The sequence below is a fragment of the Ictalurus furcatus genome, chromosome 20, assembly GCF_023375685.1.
Source record: "Ictalurus furcatus strain D&B chromosome 20, Billie_1.0, whole genome shotgun sequence".
In the NCBI taxonomy this organism is placed as follows: Eukaryota; Metazoa; Chordata; class Actinopteri; order Siluriformes; family Ictaluridae; genus Ictalurus; species Ictalurus furcatus.
The window spans coordinates 141,211-156,495 of NC_071274.1; the positions used below are offsets into that span (position 1 = coordinate 141,211).

The following is a 15,285-nucleotide window of genomic DNA, read 5'->3' on the forward strand; positions in this document are numbered from 1 at the left end:
CCAAGGGGCTTCAAAGTTGTCAAAAAGTTCTCTGATAATGATGATGGAAATGCAAAGCTAGGAGATCTGTTTAAAATAGAATGTGTGATAAGTGGTGCAGGATATCACCATGCTGGAGTCTGCTGCCGAGAACCTGGACAGGAGATCGTTCACTTCACACGTAAGTGTACTGTGTATAATATTCTGTCATTCTATACATTCTATAATCTATCTATCAGAAGGGGGTGATGAGTTCTCTAGAACAGCGGCTCTGACAGTAGCGCAGGTTTATATTAACGCACAGGTTATAATACGTTATGGTTTCTATAGTAACGGCTCGTTCACAGGGACGTGTACAGCGCACGCTCCACTGATAATTAACAGGTTAAAAGATGTTGATGTGGAGAAGGTTTCTGTAAGGAGGAATGTGTTTATGTAATATTTATGGAGGGAGTCTCCAGTGTGTTGTTTACTGTAAGAGGTCAGTCTCGGCCTGATACAGGCAGGAGAAGGAGACGTGTGACTGGCTGAGGTCAGACTCGCTTTTACCACCAGAGGGAGACAGAGAGCTGCAGTGATCAGTAATCAGAGATAATTAATCACACCTGGTCTGGAACCTTCTTCAGTCAGCTGTGTGTTTGTTCAGCGCTCAGAGTGGAGCTGACGCGGTCTCGTGCGGAGTCTCTGGCTGAGCCGGTAAAATAAATAAATAAATAAATAAATAAATAAATAAATAAAATAAAATAAAAAATAAAATAAAAAATAAAATAAAAAATAAATAAAAGTAAATAAAGGAAAAGGTAAACGGTGAAAAAAAAGAAAATAATAATCTCTTGAATCACCGCCTGCTTCAAGATGTTTATGTTGTTTTTGCTCATTTTATTTTATTCTTCTTTAAATCAGAGCCGTTAGCTCTCTCCTTTTCTTTTCTTTTTATTATTTATTGTCTTTTCTGCGCTTTCGGCTCAGACTCTGAGTCAGAATCTCTCCGGGTTCGAGCCTCACCTCAGGCGCCCTGTGGCACACACATTATTATTATTATTATTATTATTATTATTATTATTATTATTATTATTAAGAATAATAGAACCTGTTACCTTTACAAACCAAAGGAAACACGCACATTACACACCCCACATGTATGCACACGAGTGCCTCCATTTTTACAGGCTCAAAAGTAATTGGACAGTTGACTGATGGGCAGTTTCATGGCCAGGTGTGGCCTGTTTCCTCGGTATTTCATGACACATTAAGGAGATAAAAGGTCTGGAGTTTGGCAGCTGTTCATGGAAGCTCTCAGCATGCGGCCCAGAGAGGTGTGGCTGAAAAAACTCCACTTACTCCGATGATACTGACTGCGTTCTGTATTCAGACCTGAGTTCATCTCTCAGTGAGGGACTTTATACTGAAATTACACACATCAGTATTCAGACCTCAGATAACTGACCTGGATAACTGCTGACCGGAGCGCCATTCAGAAGTCATGTGAGTTACGCACATGGGGGCGGAGTTTATCTCAAACAGGGGTGTGTCTCAGTTACACTCGATTCTGATCTTGAGTTTAAGCGCATGTTCCTGAGGAGCGGTGTTAAGTCCAGCGCCACCGTCTGACTGTTTAATATAACCACAAAATGTCTCGCTGATACTTATGTTCTGACTGTAAATACCTGTCATACCCATAGCTATAATTATAACATGTTATATTTCCCTCATGCTGGTAAATCTTCATTACTGACATAAAGCACATCATCTTATCTATAATAATCTTATATAAATAATCTTTTTCTTTTCACTAGCACTTGATCCAGGATCATTTGGGTTCAGTGCAGCAGTGACGTCCTTATCCAGTCCCTGTCAGGGCCTCATGAGTAAAGTGAGCGTTAAAGGGATCTCCTCACGCTGCAGATTTGCAATTTATAGGAAGAAGACTGGAATCCCTGACTCTTTCCAGAGAAGAGTCGATGAAGCGATGCACCAAAACCCAAAATATCAACTTTCAAATTATAACTGTGTTCATTTCGCCCTGGAGCTTCTCTACGGAGATTTAGAGGCAAGAAACATCCTCTTCATGTGTCCCTGTTAATTACCTCATCAATAATATAATCTATTAATAATTATAATATTTCTTTTACAGGACAGAGAAAGAAATGTGGAAGATTTGATCAAACTGTTATTTGATGGTTTTTAATGAATTCAGGTCTGTAGAGTTAAAAACAAATAGAAAATATAATTTTCTCATTATGGCACTAATGCACGTGTAAACAAAGACATACAGAACAGCACTAGGAAAACACACACACACACACACACACACACACATACACACAGAGATTGTGTTGATTTTATGATGTTTATATGACTAAGGTGTGTTTTTATTTGATTTGTTTATTGTTTGTTTTAAACTATCAACTAAACAACAATCTAAAACGTAATATTTACAATTTATTGAGATTCTGATTTTTTCTGTTATGAAGATTATTTTATTCTGGATTAAAATTAAATGTTTATTTTTCTCGATGAAACGTGTGTTATAGATTTATTTTTATATGAAATTCAGCTGGAATTGTAATAAACGACTCATTGGATTAAAATAATTCTTTCACTGTAGTGTTTAATATAAATATATACAGTATATTGTTAATAATGACGTGTTGATGGAAGACTGTGACGTCGTCTGATCTCAGGTCAGTTTCTTGGCTTTCAAGATCAAACACTAACATCATGAACATTAACACTTTCAATGAAAACTCAAAATACTAAATTATTAACTGGAGTTTTTCAGGGATTTTATACCTCGCTTCACTTTATTCTGTATTTTAAGCTATATATTTTACACGGACTTTAATGTGAGTGAATATGAAGGATGTGATTAAAGGATAAAACACTAAATAAACTTTTACTGAAAACATCTTTTAATGAAAATTAAATTCCAAACATACAAATAACAGATTTCCTTTAAAGTAACAGCACAGAAACAGTAAATAAAACAATCCGATTTAACATGATCTTATAATGTTTGGGATTATCAGATTATAGATCAGAAGATTTCACACAAACACCTGAGACTTCAACTGCAATTAAATCAAGATCTTTTCCTGATAAACAGCGCCTCCTGCTGCTCACAGTGGGGTAGTGCTTGGGGTTTCAAAACACAGACACACACAGACACACACAGACACACACAGACACACACAGACACACACAGACACACACAGACACACACAGACACACACAGACACCATGCTAAACTGGAGGTGATAAGGCACACAGGTCTGAGCTGATGGACTGGACACTGAACATTATAAATTTGTAGTTTTGGCAGAACCGTTCCTTAAAACTCAGAAGTTTGGACTAAAATGAAGTAACAGGATTAATATTAAATCATGATTTCAAGCTCAAAATGAATCACATACAAAAAATGACACTTTACTCCTGTAACGAACAGTTCTGTAACACGCCACACCATGACGAGTCTCTCTGTCCGGCTGCGTCCCAAACCACATACTAGTGCACTAAACACTGTTTAAATATTATTACAGCGCACTGCTGCTGAGTTCTGGACTGTGATTGGTCAGAAGGTGGTGATTAGTTCTCTATAACAGCGGCTCTGACAGCAGCGCAGGTTTATATTAATGCACTCGCTCTAATCGTTTCTATAGTAACGGCTCGTTCACAGGAACATGTACAGCGCATGCTCCACTGATAAACAGATTAAAAACGTGTGTAATCTCTCGATTCTGTAACAAATAAAAAACAGAAACAGCTAAAAACCCGTAAATCCCATAAAAACCCTGAAAAACCCTGAAAATCCAAAGTAAAAACTAACAGCACCGTAAATAACATCAGTTTTTTCTGTAACATGAAATATTAAAAAGAAAAACCTCACTAAAGCTCCACGTCGTGTTCATCGTGTCCTGTAGCACCGAGGTTCTAACGTGAGGTTCTAACGCAAGGTTCTAACGCGAGGTTCTAACGCGAGGTTCTAACGGCACGAAAACAAACATTTAAAACCAAAACTATTTTCTTTTTTAATGAAAATGAAAATGATCTGTAGTGTCTGTGACCTAAACGTGGTGTTGAACAGATCCGTGTAAACCGCAGGTAGAGATGAAGATTGGGACGCGGTGATGTTTCTGCTCGAGGGTTTGATCAGCGAGGAGCCGGAGACAGGAAGATGTTGAAGAAGACGGCGAACAGCAGGAAGATGATGTAGCCCACGATGCAGAACCAGAAGCGAGGATCTCGCAGGAGTTTCTGGTTGTAGTTACTGAAGAACACGTAGCCGATGGTCATTCCTGCGATTCCTCCACCGATGTGAGCTACAAACGACACCTGAGACAAAACACAACAAAACACACACACACACACACACACACACACACACGATCACAACCAGTGCGTTTTGGATTTGAACGCTGTCTGTTGTTTTATCGTACACACACAACCACACACACACACACACACACACACACACACACGTGCGCGCTCACACTCATTTTTGCTCTGAAGGAGACGTTGTGATGGAGTTCAGTGTTAAAGTCTCACCTTTAATCCTGCAGCGTCACTCAGGAAGCGTCTGTAGAGAGCGAAGCCCATGTCTGTGCCCACTACACAACATACACACACACATTTTTGTAAAAAGGTGTATATTGTGTAATTAAAGCCATTTTTGTGAATCAATAATCACAGTCATGGTATTGAGTTTGTCACATGACCATGTTTACATGTTTGTGATTGGCTGATCCAATTTCACTTAAGCTCCGCCCTGATGAATATTCAGGTCACGTGCAGAAGCTGTAATCATGTTCAAAGTGGTGGATGTAGAAGCTGAACTGTGTGTAAACTGATAAAACAAACCGATGATGACGATGACGGAGATGCGGAAAATCCCGAGCAGAGGAATCATCTCTCTAAAGTTCTGTAGGAGAGAAAGAAAGAGCGCGTGAACACACGAAACTGAAATAAAACAGACTAAAGCACAACGTTCGTCTGGGAATCTGCTTTTAGAGACCTGAGGAATATTTCTGTGAACGAGTCGTTTGTTTTGGAATCGTTCATGTGAATCAAACTGATCAACAAACAGGAGTCAAGTGAATCACATTCAAACAGTTCAGTGTGGCGACTCAAACAGAGCTGTACTGATTTATACACGAGTGTGTGTGTGCGTGTGTGTGCGTGTGTGTGTGTGCGTGTGTGTGTGTGTGTGTGTGGATGAAAATAATTAAACTGTGAATCTTGTGTTTCACGCACCACTATAGCGTTCATCAAGTAACCTCCGATCAGGGCGTAAACTCCCCCTGAAGCCCCGACCAGAGCGCTGTATGGGTCAAAGATAGAGCTCGCTAATGATCCTGAAAACACACACACACACACACACACACACACACACACACACACATACATATGACCCCTGTAAAGCTCAGGTCCACGCACCCTGACTGAGGTTCTACCGGTGTCTGACCTGCGAGAACGCCGCCGAGGTACACCATCCCCACCTCGAACCCTTTGTGGACCAGTTCCAATGGGATCCCGAGGAGCAGCTGGAGAATCAGGTTCCCGAGGATGTGCTGAACACTGGGACGGGAATAAGAGCAAAAGCTTTAAAATCACAGAAACAGAACAAAAACAAACTCTAATCATGTTAAAGAGAGGAAGTCACGTGTTTACCCGGCGTGTACGAACATGTAGGAGAGGAAACGCCACGCCTCCTCGCGCTCGTCAGGTTTATACGTTAACGGACTCTTCCAGATTCCTTCGTCCAGAGTTATCCACTGCTTCTGTGGCTTCCACACCGCGTAATAAATAAACACCGCCAACTGTCACATGACACAGAGCATCACATGAGTGAGAACATCACACACACACACACACACACACACACACACACACACTCATACACACACAGGGAGAGAGAGACAGACAGACAGACAGACTGCAGATGGTGAGACACATTACTACTACAGTTCTAAAGAAATAAATACTGTTCTGTTTTCCTACACAGTGAACACTGTTAATGCAGTCAGTGTGTGTGTGTGTGTGTGTGTGTGTGTGTGTGTGTGTGTGTGTGTGTGCATTTGTGGAGACTCTGAATGTCCCAATTCATGTCTAACTATTTTTTCCCCTTAAAACTACAGCTGAATATAAACTCTGTGTACACACACTAACCTCCAGTTCAGAGCTTTTACAAACACACTGATGTAGGTGTGTGTGTGTGTGTGTGTGTGTAAGGTGTAGCAGGTATTTTTACCTCTCCGATGCTGATGAGGATGATGAAGATCGGCGGTGGGCAGCAGTTCGCTCTCTCCAGGTACGTCTCTCTCAGCTCCTCCGGCAGCATCCACCTGGACACGGACACGTGGAACCTTTCGCAGCATCCCGGCTCCCGGATCCTGTTCTCCTCCACACCTGCACCTGCACCCTCACCTGCATCCTCACCTGCATCCTCACCTACATCCGCCCAGTCTCGCTCTACAGGAAACGCTTCACGTGCCTCCACATCCACGTTCGCCATCTCACACTCCAACCTGCGTCTGTGTGTGTGTGTGTGTGTGTGTGTGTGTGTGAGGAAAAGTTTGAACAAATACGCACATCCTGTAAACACTCATACAGGAAATGGCCAAAGCAGCTCTACATTTACAGAAAACACACACACACACACAGACATTTATACATATACGTATACACACACACACACACACACACACACACACACACACACACAGACATTTATACATACATACACACACACACACACACACACACACACACAATTTATACAGCAGATTTTATTAGACACTTAGACTGAACAAAGTGCTCACACACACAGTTTCTGTCCTGTGTACAGGAAGCAGGAACATGAACATAAACAAACACACACACACACACACACACACACACACACACACAGAGAGAGAGAGAGTACATTTCATCAGATTACCCTGGAGAATAATTATGAAAGTTTTCACTCTACACTTTTCCACTTTCTGTTCAGTAAAATCTGTGAATCCTGAATCAAAATAAACTTTAACACGGAACTGAAAACAGACAGGAATCTGAAATTCCCAAAACTTTTTACTCACCGACTTCCCGACTTTTCCCTCCTTACTGTAAAATGATTCTTTCCGACCCGCGATTCAGTCCGAGTCTGATGACCGGGAAGAACACCGCGCTGTGGATCCGATCAATGGGTACTGTTGTAGATCAGACTACAGGAGTGTATACAGAACACACACACACACACACACACAGAGAGAGACACAGAGAGAGACAGAGAGAGAGAGGAGAGGAGACAGATCCCGCTTTAATCCGCTCTCCTTCAGCGCGCACCGCTGCGGTTCCGCAGTTGATTTCTCCTCACAGCTTCACTTCACTAAACACAGAGAAAAAACTTCAGTCGCCATTTCCCTCAGCGCCGCACCTGAGTGACGTCACGAGGCGGAAGTAGTGCACAGGTAGCTGCAGTGTGTTCAGGATTTTAACCGGATTTTGTGAATTTGAAAATAATCAGTAATGATTTAAATCCAGTTCTTATGTAGAGGATGTGATATCAAATAGAATGACTTCCGTTTCAGACAGTTTCTTTCCTTCTCGAGTCTTTATTTAATAAACTTTAAAATCTCTTAGTTTGTAGTTTAATCCGTGATTATTTCTCTGTAAAGTCTGTAAATCACACACACCACTCACGTGTGAATGTTAGCGCGTGAGAAATCAAGCGAAGACACGTGACTTCATGAGAATAATAAAATGTGAAAGATTAATGTGGAAATAAACCAGTCATATGAGGAAAATCACAAAGTCCAAAAAAAGTTGACTTTATTTTAAAGTGTGATTTAAAACTGAGAGAGTTCTCTCCTGAACGTCTCTAAACCTGTACACTGATCATTCATTATAGAAATAAACTCAATGATTTATTGATTTTATAATTAGGTTACACTTCACTGCTGTACAATCACCTTTATCAATATAAATATATAAATATAAAGGTATAAGTGTAATAGAAATTGCACAGTAGTAAAGGTTACTGAAATAGGCTGATTATATATATATATATAAATAAAACAGATATTATTTATATTTTAGATATTAAAAGTGTTTAAAGACGTTGGTTTATGTGAACATTTTTCAGTCACGTGTAAAACTCACGTGCATTTATCTACAGTTTCATTTCTACATCCGAGACAGACCATAATAACAAATAATAATAATAATGCATGATAATTAGACGAAATGAAAGACATTATTATTTAATGCAGAAATATATTTCTAGGTGAAATAATGATCTGATTTAATGAACATTAGTGTGTGTAGTGTCTCAGATTGGAAATTTCCGTACACACACACACACACACACCCCCCAGATTTTCAGCAAACACCCACAATCTTGCTGTATTTCCTTTATTTGTCAGCATCCATGTTTAAATGAATATAATACAGGATGAAGTGAAGACGTGGAGATATCGGTGTGTGAAATAGTTTTAAACGTCACTCAACTTTGTTATTATTCCGTGGTGATCAAATGCAGTGTATTTTAACTCTGGACATAATGAACACGCCGCATTACAGTGTACAAGAACTCTAAATTCTTAGAGTGTAAGTGAGAGAACGTGGTGTCTTCATTCAGTTTCTCCACTAGAGGGCGACACACAACCATTTTTAATGAAATATATTTAGAAAATGACGTGAAGATAATTGTGTAACCTCAATCATAACTATTGTTAATGAGAAACTTCTAACCATCATCACCTTCCTCCTCTTCTTCCTGTTTGTCTGAAACTTCCTGTTTGAAACGCTGTGTAAACAGTGGTGTTACTTCTCTCCATTTTAATACCTCACATTGAAAGCATTCCCAGAATTCTATTCATGATTAAAGTTAAAAAAATAAAAACACTGCATCAGAACACAACAGCTGAGAAAGGAGAATGAAGGACACGGGTACGAGAAGACCACCGAACCTTTATTCTTTTCAACCAAAAAAAAAAAAAAAAGAAAAAAGAAAAGAAGAAGAGTAAGGAAAATGAAATATCCACATCCCTCGAGTTTGAAACAGGAAGTAGAAGAGTTGAGTGTGTTAGAGGAGCGGCAGGGTCAGAAACATTCACACTTTCACTTTTGTCTTTATTTTAAAAAGAGGGAAGAGAGCGAGTTTATCAGAACAGCGTTTGTTCGTGACTGCTCAGGAGCCGGGCTTCGGGAAGAGAAACGACAGAGAGGGTTAATGTGGAGAAAAAACCCACAGCACCCGAGCAGTGTTTAAAATGAACGAGGGATACGAGAGAGAGAGAGAGAGAGAGAGAGTGAGAGAGAGAGATGATACTGCAGCAACCACGCTGTTGGCCTGTAGTCGTGCGTCTGACAACTTCAAGATACGTCTGAAACACACACACAGTTTATGTTTTATATTTATTTATATAATGCAGCAGAACCACAGAATTCACTCCACTATACAACCACAGACCAACTTAAATCAATTATTGTTAATGAGAGGTGATAAAGAGAGGTGTGAATACGTACAGCTGGCAGGTCGAGCTCCGTACCGCCTCATGATCTGATCCTGTGTGAATTTCACAAACGACTCGTATTGTTCTGTAATAGAGAGAGAACAGGATCAGAGACGTGACCAGAGCCATCAGCAGGAGGTTTACTGGACTGAGGCTGAAGCTGATCTTATATTACTCAGAAACATGCACTGCGTCGCTGAGGTGGAGATCAGATCTCCTCCTGTACCTGCCAGCTTGGTGTTGAGGATCTGCTCGTACTCCTCACGGATTTTCTCTTCGTGGTCTTTGAGGAGACGCTCGCACAGGTAGCTCACCTGCCGCAGGGTGAACGTGGGCTGGTCCTTCTTCAGTGATGATGCACCTGAGGAGGAAGAGGAGGAAGGAACCGGATCAGACTGTAAGCGGAGATAAAGATACTGTTCTATCACAGCTCAACACCAGTACTGAGTGCTGACTCCACCCGGGGTTTAGTGTTACACTCACTGGGTCATAGCGAGTGAGGGATTATTAGGGGCCAAGCACCAAAGGTGTGTAGATACCTACTGCAACCGTTAGTTTTATTATTATTCCGCTCGAGTCCATGTTAGCCCACAGAACCGCTTGTGGGAGAGTTGTGAAATTTGGCACACAGATAGAGGACAGTCTCAACATTAACCACAGTGATTCTGGAGTCACCATCTCAGACCCTCTAGCGCCACCAACAGCTCCAATTTGCGCTCACATTTATGTTAATATCTTGTGAATGGAAAGAACTAGAAACAATTCTTCTTGGCTCTGATTCCGTGGCTCAAGACGATTCGAATGCACCTATTACATCATTTTACATCCTGAAAACATTTCGACATTTTGAATTTTCGAAAAAAAAAAAAAACCAAGAAAAAAAAAAAAACAACAACCACTAAACTTTTTTCTAACCCCTCCTAGGCTGTGGCTCTGATTTTCACAAAAATCGAATGAGATCATCTTCAGACCATTCCAGGAAAAAAGTTATGGATTGTGTGTTTATAAACCAAACGGTTATCGTTTAATGCGTCAACAAATTTGATGGCATGATGCCAAAACGATTCTGGGGCTGTATCTCTGCAAGGCTTTGGCATATTTACAAACTTTGTGTGTCATTGTGACCCCACACTGACCACATCACATCAGTGTGGTCACGGCGCCACCTGCTGATCAAACATGATAAGCAATTAAATCATATAAACATTGTATTTTTGACTTTTCAACCATTTTGCCTAAAATCATAAACAAATATCTAATTGCTCTTTTTTACAGTTGGTCTTGATGCTCCCTGCCAGGCTTGTTTAGCTCCTCATTGAACCTCTTTAGTGCCTGGCCCCTTAATTGCTGCTTGCAGCTATTATTATTATTATTATTATTAATAATAATAAAAAATTCATCTAAATACCAAGAGTTCTACATCATATTTAAGACAATATTTCCATCAGCATTTATAATTAGATTGATAAAGTTCAGTTTATTTATTTCATATTCAGTCATGAAGTCGATAATCAACAGTAAATACAACCAATGACATCTTCTACAAACATGGTGAGAACTCTGGTGCGTTTCCTCTCGGGTTCACGCGCACAGGTCAGAACACAGTGTGCGAGTGTGTGCGTGTGTGTGTGTGTGTGTGTGTGTGTGTGTGTGTGTGTGTGCGCGTGTGTGTGTGAGTGCTGACCTGACGGTGAGCTGGGGTTGGAACTCTCAGCTGCTCCGCCCGTCTCCGTCTGGTTAAACGCTCCCTCCAGCTGCCGTCGCCGTTGGTAACGACTGTACTCCTGCCGAATGTTCTGGAAGATCTGCTCTATAAATACAGAAACACACCATTTAACTCACAGTTACACCACGCCGCTGCTGGGATCTGTGTTCTGATTGGTTTTCTATCACAGGGACGTGTGCCGCGGACGCTCCACATGAATGCATTAAAATCGCGTAACTGTTGATATGAAGTTTTATGTAAGGAGATGTTTGTAGCGTGTATGGAAGGGTTAGGGTCTCCAGTGTCAGCGCTGTGTAACAGTCAGAGGTAAAGCTGGAACTTTAACTTCTCCCACAGAGGAGTCTTCACTGTTTCTCACGAACACCACACACTGATTTCTGAGAGAATTGTGTGTGCGAGTGTGTGAGATTCAGTTCAATACTGATCCTAAAAGTCATGTCACATCAGTTATAATTACAGATATTCAATAAATACTAATAAAAACACTAACCCCATTAGTGTAAATATTACATATAAATAAGAAACAGCATGGAGACAATAGACATTTGCATTAAAATATACTGAAAGCACAAATGTATTTAAATGTACAAGAATTTAATAATATTCTAATGCTCTAATTTAAGAAGTATAAAAACACATTCCACTAATTTCTCCAAATAATTTACACAATAAACTTTATCCTGCGTTTCATCCGGAAACTGTTTATTTTTAAACTTCACACCAAATACTGTTGTAATAATTGAATAATCACAGTTCCCGGGCACGTGGTTGTAATTTTTTTTTTTGTAATTTAAGGTAAATATTTTCATTAAATCCTCAAATAATTAAATACATAAGTAAATAAATAAAGCTCGTGAGGTCCGGCTAGCTCTGTTAGCATTAATGTACAATGTAGAGTTCTAATCTGTACTGAAATACCACCGCGTTTTAAACGTGTTAAATACATAGTCAGGCATGTACTTAAAGCTCCTAATAATGTAGGTTGTTTATTTATTTATTTATTTTTTGATGCTGCTCGTCTGAGAACAAAGCTAACAACAACAACAACAACAACAACAACAACAACAACAACAACAACACCACCACCACCACCACCACCACAGTTAGCCTACTTCAGCTAGCCTGATTAGCGACAGTGATGCTGTATTCCAGGATAATTACACCACAATTATATCAAACATGGTGAAATACTTTTACACTTTTATTTAACACTAAAAATCTGAATATGGAAATTTATAAAGAGATAATAGGTCGTAAAGATGAGATGTGACGTTTAACTACAAAAACAAAGCTAGCTACAAAAAACTAGCTCAGGGTTCAATCCCAATCCGCGAGCCACTTCCTACACTTCTGCCCTACATAGGGTTTATAATAACGGCTGTTGTAGTGCACTAAAAGTCTGATAGGAGTGCATTCGGACTTCAGCCGTAGATAGTGAAGCTAAACCTGAACCAAGTCTGTATACAGGTCTAATAAAACCCGAATAATCGGTGCCTCCTCACCTGGAGTTAGCCTGTGTTCTCCGCTCATGGGCTGAGGGGACACCGGGTTCACAGGACTGTCCGTCTGCGGTCTCAGGCTGCACCTCTGCGGGGAAGGAGTAGCGGCGGCTCCTGCTAGCGGGCTGCACCTCCGGCGCTTCGGGGACTGAGGGCCCAAAAGGGCCTCGAACTCCATGGAGCGTTTTAACGTCGCACCGCACGCCATGTTTTCACCAGAGTGGATAAAATCACAGACGAGTTTTAGGTCTTTTAAAATCCGAAATGTTCAGTAAAACCTCCGATTTCCGCTCTCTCTCAGCCCGTCTTTCTCTCCGTAGGCTTTCTTTATTAGCTCAGCGGTTAGCTCCCCCTCCCACTCACACCGGTTTGGATTTGCCAATCCCCAATGTCGTAGCAAAATGCTGTTGCGTCACAATGGCGGACTGTACCATGTGTCCGACATAGGGGTGTCCTACTTCCTCTTTAAAATGCTTCCTCTCAGTACATATCATGTTTGTTGTGTTTTTCTGACCCACTCTGAGGAATGTTGCTGTGTGTATTTGTACAAAAGACTCTAATATGATAATAATATAATGCAAAAAAAGCTTAAAGGTTTCATTTAAAAACACTTATTGTTCCTATTTTCATCCTAAAACATTTTACACACATTCTGTCTCTTGACCTGTTTACTACATTTACACGTTATTCAATAAATCAACTATTAATCAATCAATAAATCAACTATATCCTTAATTACTATGAAGAGCTTTAACCTCAGTGCACTCCGGCTCTTTACATAGATGGACTGGGTTTATTTTTATATATTTATGTTTGCACCAGCAGTCCTACACTGGGACTTTGACACATTTCTGGATTTAATGGATCACTGAGGAAACATTTATATAAAATTAAATTAAATTAAATAAAAACTCTCATTACACAAAAAATGCTCAGGAATGTGTGTAACTGTGTGTTTATACCAGGTCTTATGTTCTCTGCAATTTCCCTCTCATAATCAATAATGTATCTTCTTGTATCTATCTATCTATCTATCTATCTATCTATTTACATTTAGTATTAAACCAAATGTGTGTAATTGTATTGTAATTGTTAAGCTTGTCTAGGCAGATAAACAGATAAACAGGTAAAACTGTATGAGTAGAGGCTGAAAAAAACCAACATTTCCAGTGTCTTTGTGTTTTATTTTTTAAATGATTATTCTAACGTTCTCTGACCTTATTTTCCCTTTCACTGCTCTACACTCTTAGAAAAGGGTTCTTCAGTGGGTTCTCCATATAATTGTGTGTATTTACCTTAAGGGGTCTATTTTGGAAGCCTTTCTGATTGTAGGGTTCTACACAGAGGGAGAACCTTAACCTTGATGATGCTCAAATAGTGTATTAATCATAAGAAAAATCCAAATGATATCAGCTCAAATGTTTACATCCCCTCTCTGAATGTGATATAAATATTGTATAATAACATGTATATGTATATGTTGTAGATATTTATAACTATCTCATATCTCTTTCACTTCCTCTGAATATGGAGCTTTCGAAGCTTTTGGATTCTCTCAGATGTAATATTGAGTTTGTGGCAGTTGGTTAGGGCAAAAATATTTTCTGTCTTAAAATATACCTGTTTATTATATTTGTTTTGTTGCAGGGGGCACTCATATTTCATTTGTAATACTTTTACACTTTTTTTCTTTACTCCACTGGGAATTAGAACTTTTGTCATTGACTGTATGTATGTGTAACTCAAGATTAACATTTTTGTCATTTTAAAACAAGCTTTATTTATTTTTTATTGAAACCTTATAGAGAGTAATTGGAAAGACAAAACTCACCGTATTGACCCTAGTATCTTTAAGTGTTACAGCAGCACATGAAACTAATACAAGACAACATGAGTCAAAATGATAAATAAAATTTAGAGAGAGAGAGAGAGAGAGAGAGAGAGAGAGAGAGAGAGAGAGAAGCTTCCTGCTGTTGTTCAATCTGTAAAAGTGTGAAGCATAGGAATAGCTGATGATGGTTCATCCTGCCTTTTTCTACATGGGTGTGGTTTCACAGGTCAGACGTGTACATCTGATCTGTTCATCACAATGTACATGTGTTGCCTATTTCTCATACATTCTGTGCTTGAACATTATTAATTCTCAAGCGCTCCAAACAAACAATTAATCATTCTGATTCTCTCACAGAAACATGTTCAGTCCTACATTTTCTAAATTCTAAATTCAGCATTTTTCTTTGGATAGTGTGGATTTTATTAACTAAATCAGACGTGTTATTTTAGAACAATTTTAATATGCAGGGTGTGAATGATGAAGTGTGGTGATGAACATACATTAAGAAATAAGATAATTAAAATGAATAGAATGCTCTGGAAGTAAATGACACAATAAAACACAGACCAAACATTTAACACCATCATAAACACCATCATAAACAGTCTTCCTACAGTGAGCGTGATGAATCCTTAGTGTGGAGTTTTTAATTCCATTAGAAAACCATCAACTACATATACTACATATAACTACATATATAGTCACAGGTCACTATACATACCATTTCCATTGTGATATCAGTGCATATGC

General features: G+C 39.5%; 2 protein-coding genes across 3 annotated transcripts; both read right to left on the reverse strand.

The window, feature by feature from the left end:
- Window positions 1-2,868: 2,868 nt before the first annotated feature.
- Window positions 2,869-7,434, reverse strand: rhbdl2 (rhomboid, veinlet-like 2 (Drosophila)). 2 transcript variants are annotated; one of them, XM_053651961.1, is made up of 9 exons: window positions 7,059-7,434; window positions 6,798-6,813; window positions 6,227-6,509; window positions 5,647-5,795; window positions 5,441-5,553; window positions 5,230-5,330; window positions 4,837-4,897; window positions 4,525-4,586; window positions 2,869-4,311 (listed from the first exon to the last, which is right to left on the reverse strand). In XM_053651961.1, exons 3-9 carry the CDS (start codon window positions 6,488-6,490, stop codon window positions 4,129-4,131), a joined length of 933 nt encoding a protein of 310 aa, XP_053507936.1. In that variant the 5' UTR covers window positions 6,491-6,509; window positions 6,798-6,813; window positions 7,059-7,434; the 3' UTR covers window positions 2,869-4,128. The 2 variants fall into 2 exon arrangements, with proteins under 2 accessions (XP_053507936.1, XP_053507935.1); XM_053651960.1 differs by lacking the exon at window positions 6,798-6,813 and having other exon boundaries at window positions 7,059-7,433.
- Window positions 7,435-8,911: 1,477 nt separating this feature from the next.
- On the reverse strand, window positions 8,912-13,091 carry akirin1 (akirin 1). Its single transcript, XM_053651964.1, has 5 exons — window positions 12,705-13,091; window positions 11,161-11,286; window positions 9,703-9,837; window positions 9,490-9,561; window positions 8,912-9,347 (listed from the first exon to the last, which is right to left on the reverse strand). Exons 1-5 carry the CDS (start codon window positions 12,907-12,909, stop codon window positions 9,337-9,339), a joined length of 549 nt encoding a protein of 182 aa, XP_053507939.1. The 5' UTR covers window positions 12,910-13,091; the 3' UTR covers window positions 8,912-9,336.
- Between the last annotated feature and the right edge of the window lie 2,194 nt (window positions 13,092-15,285).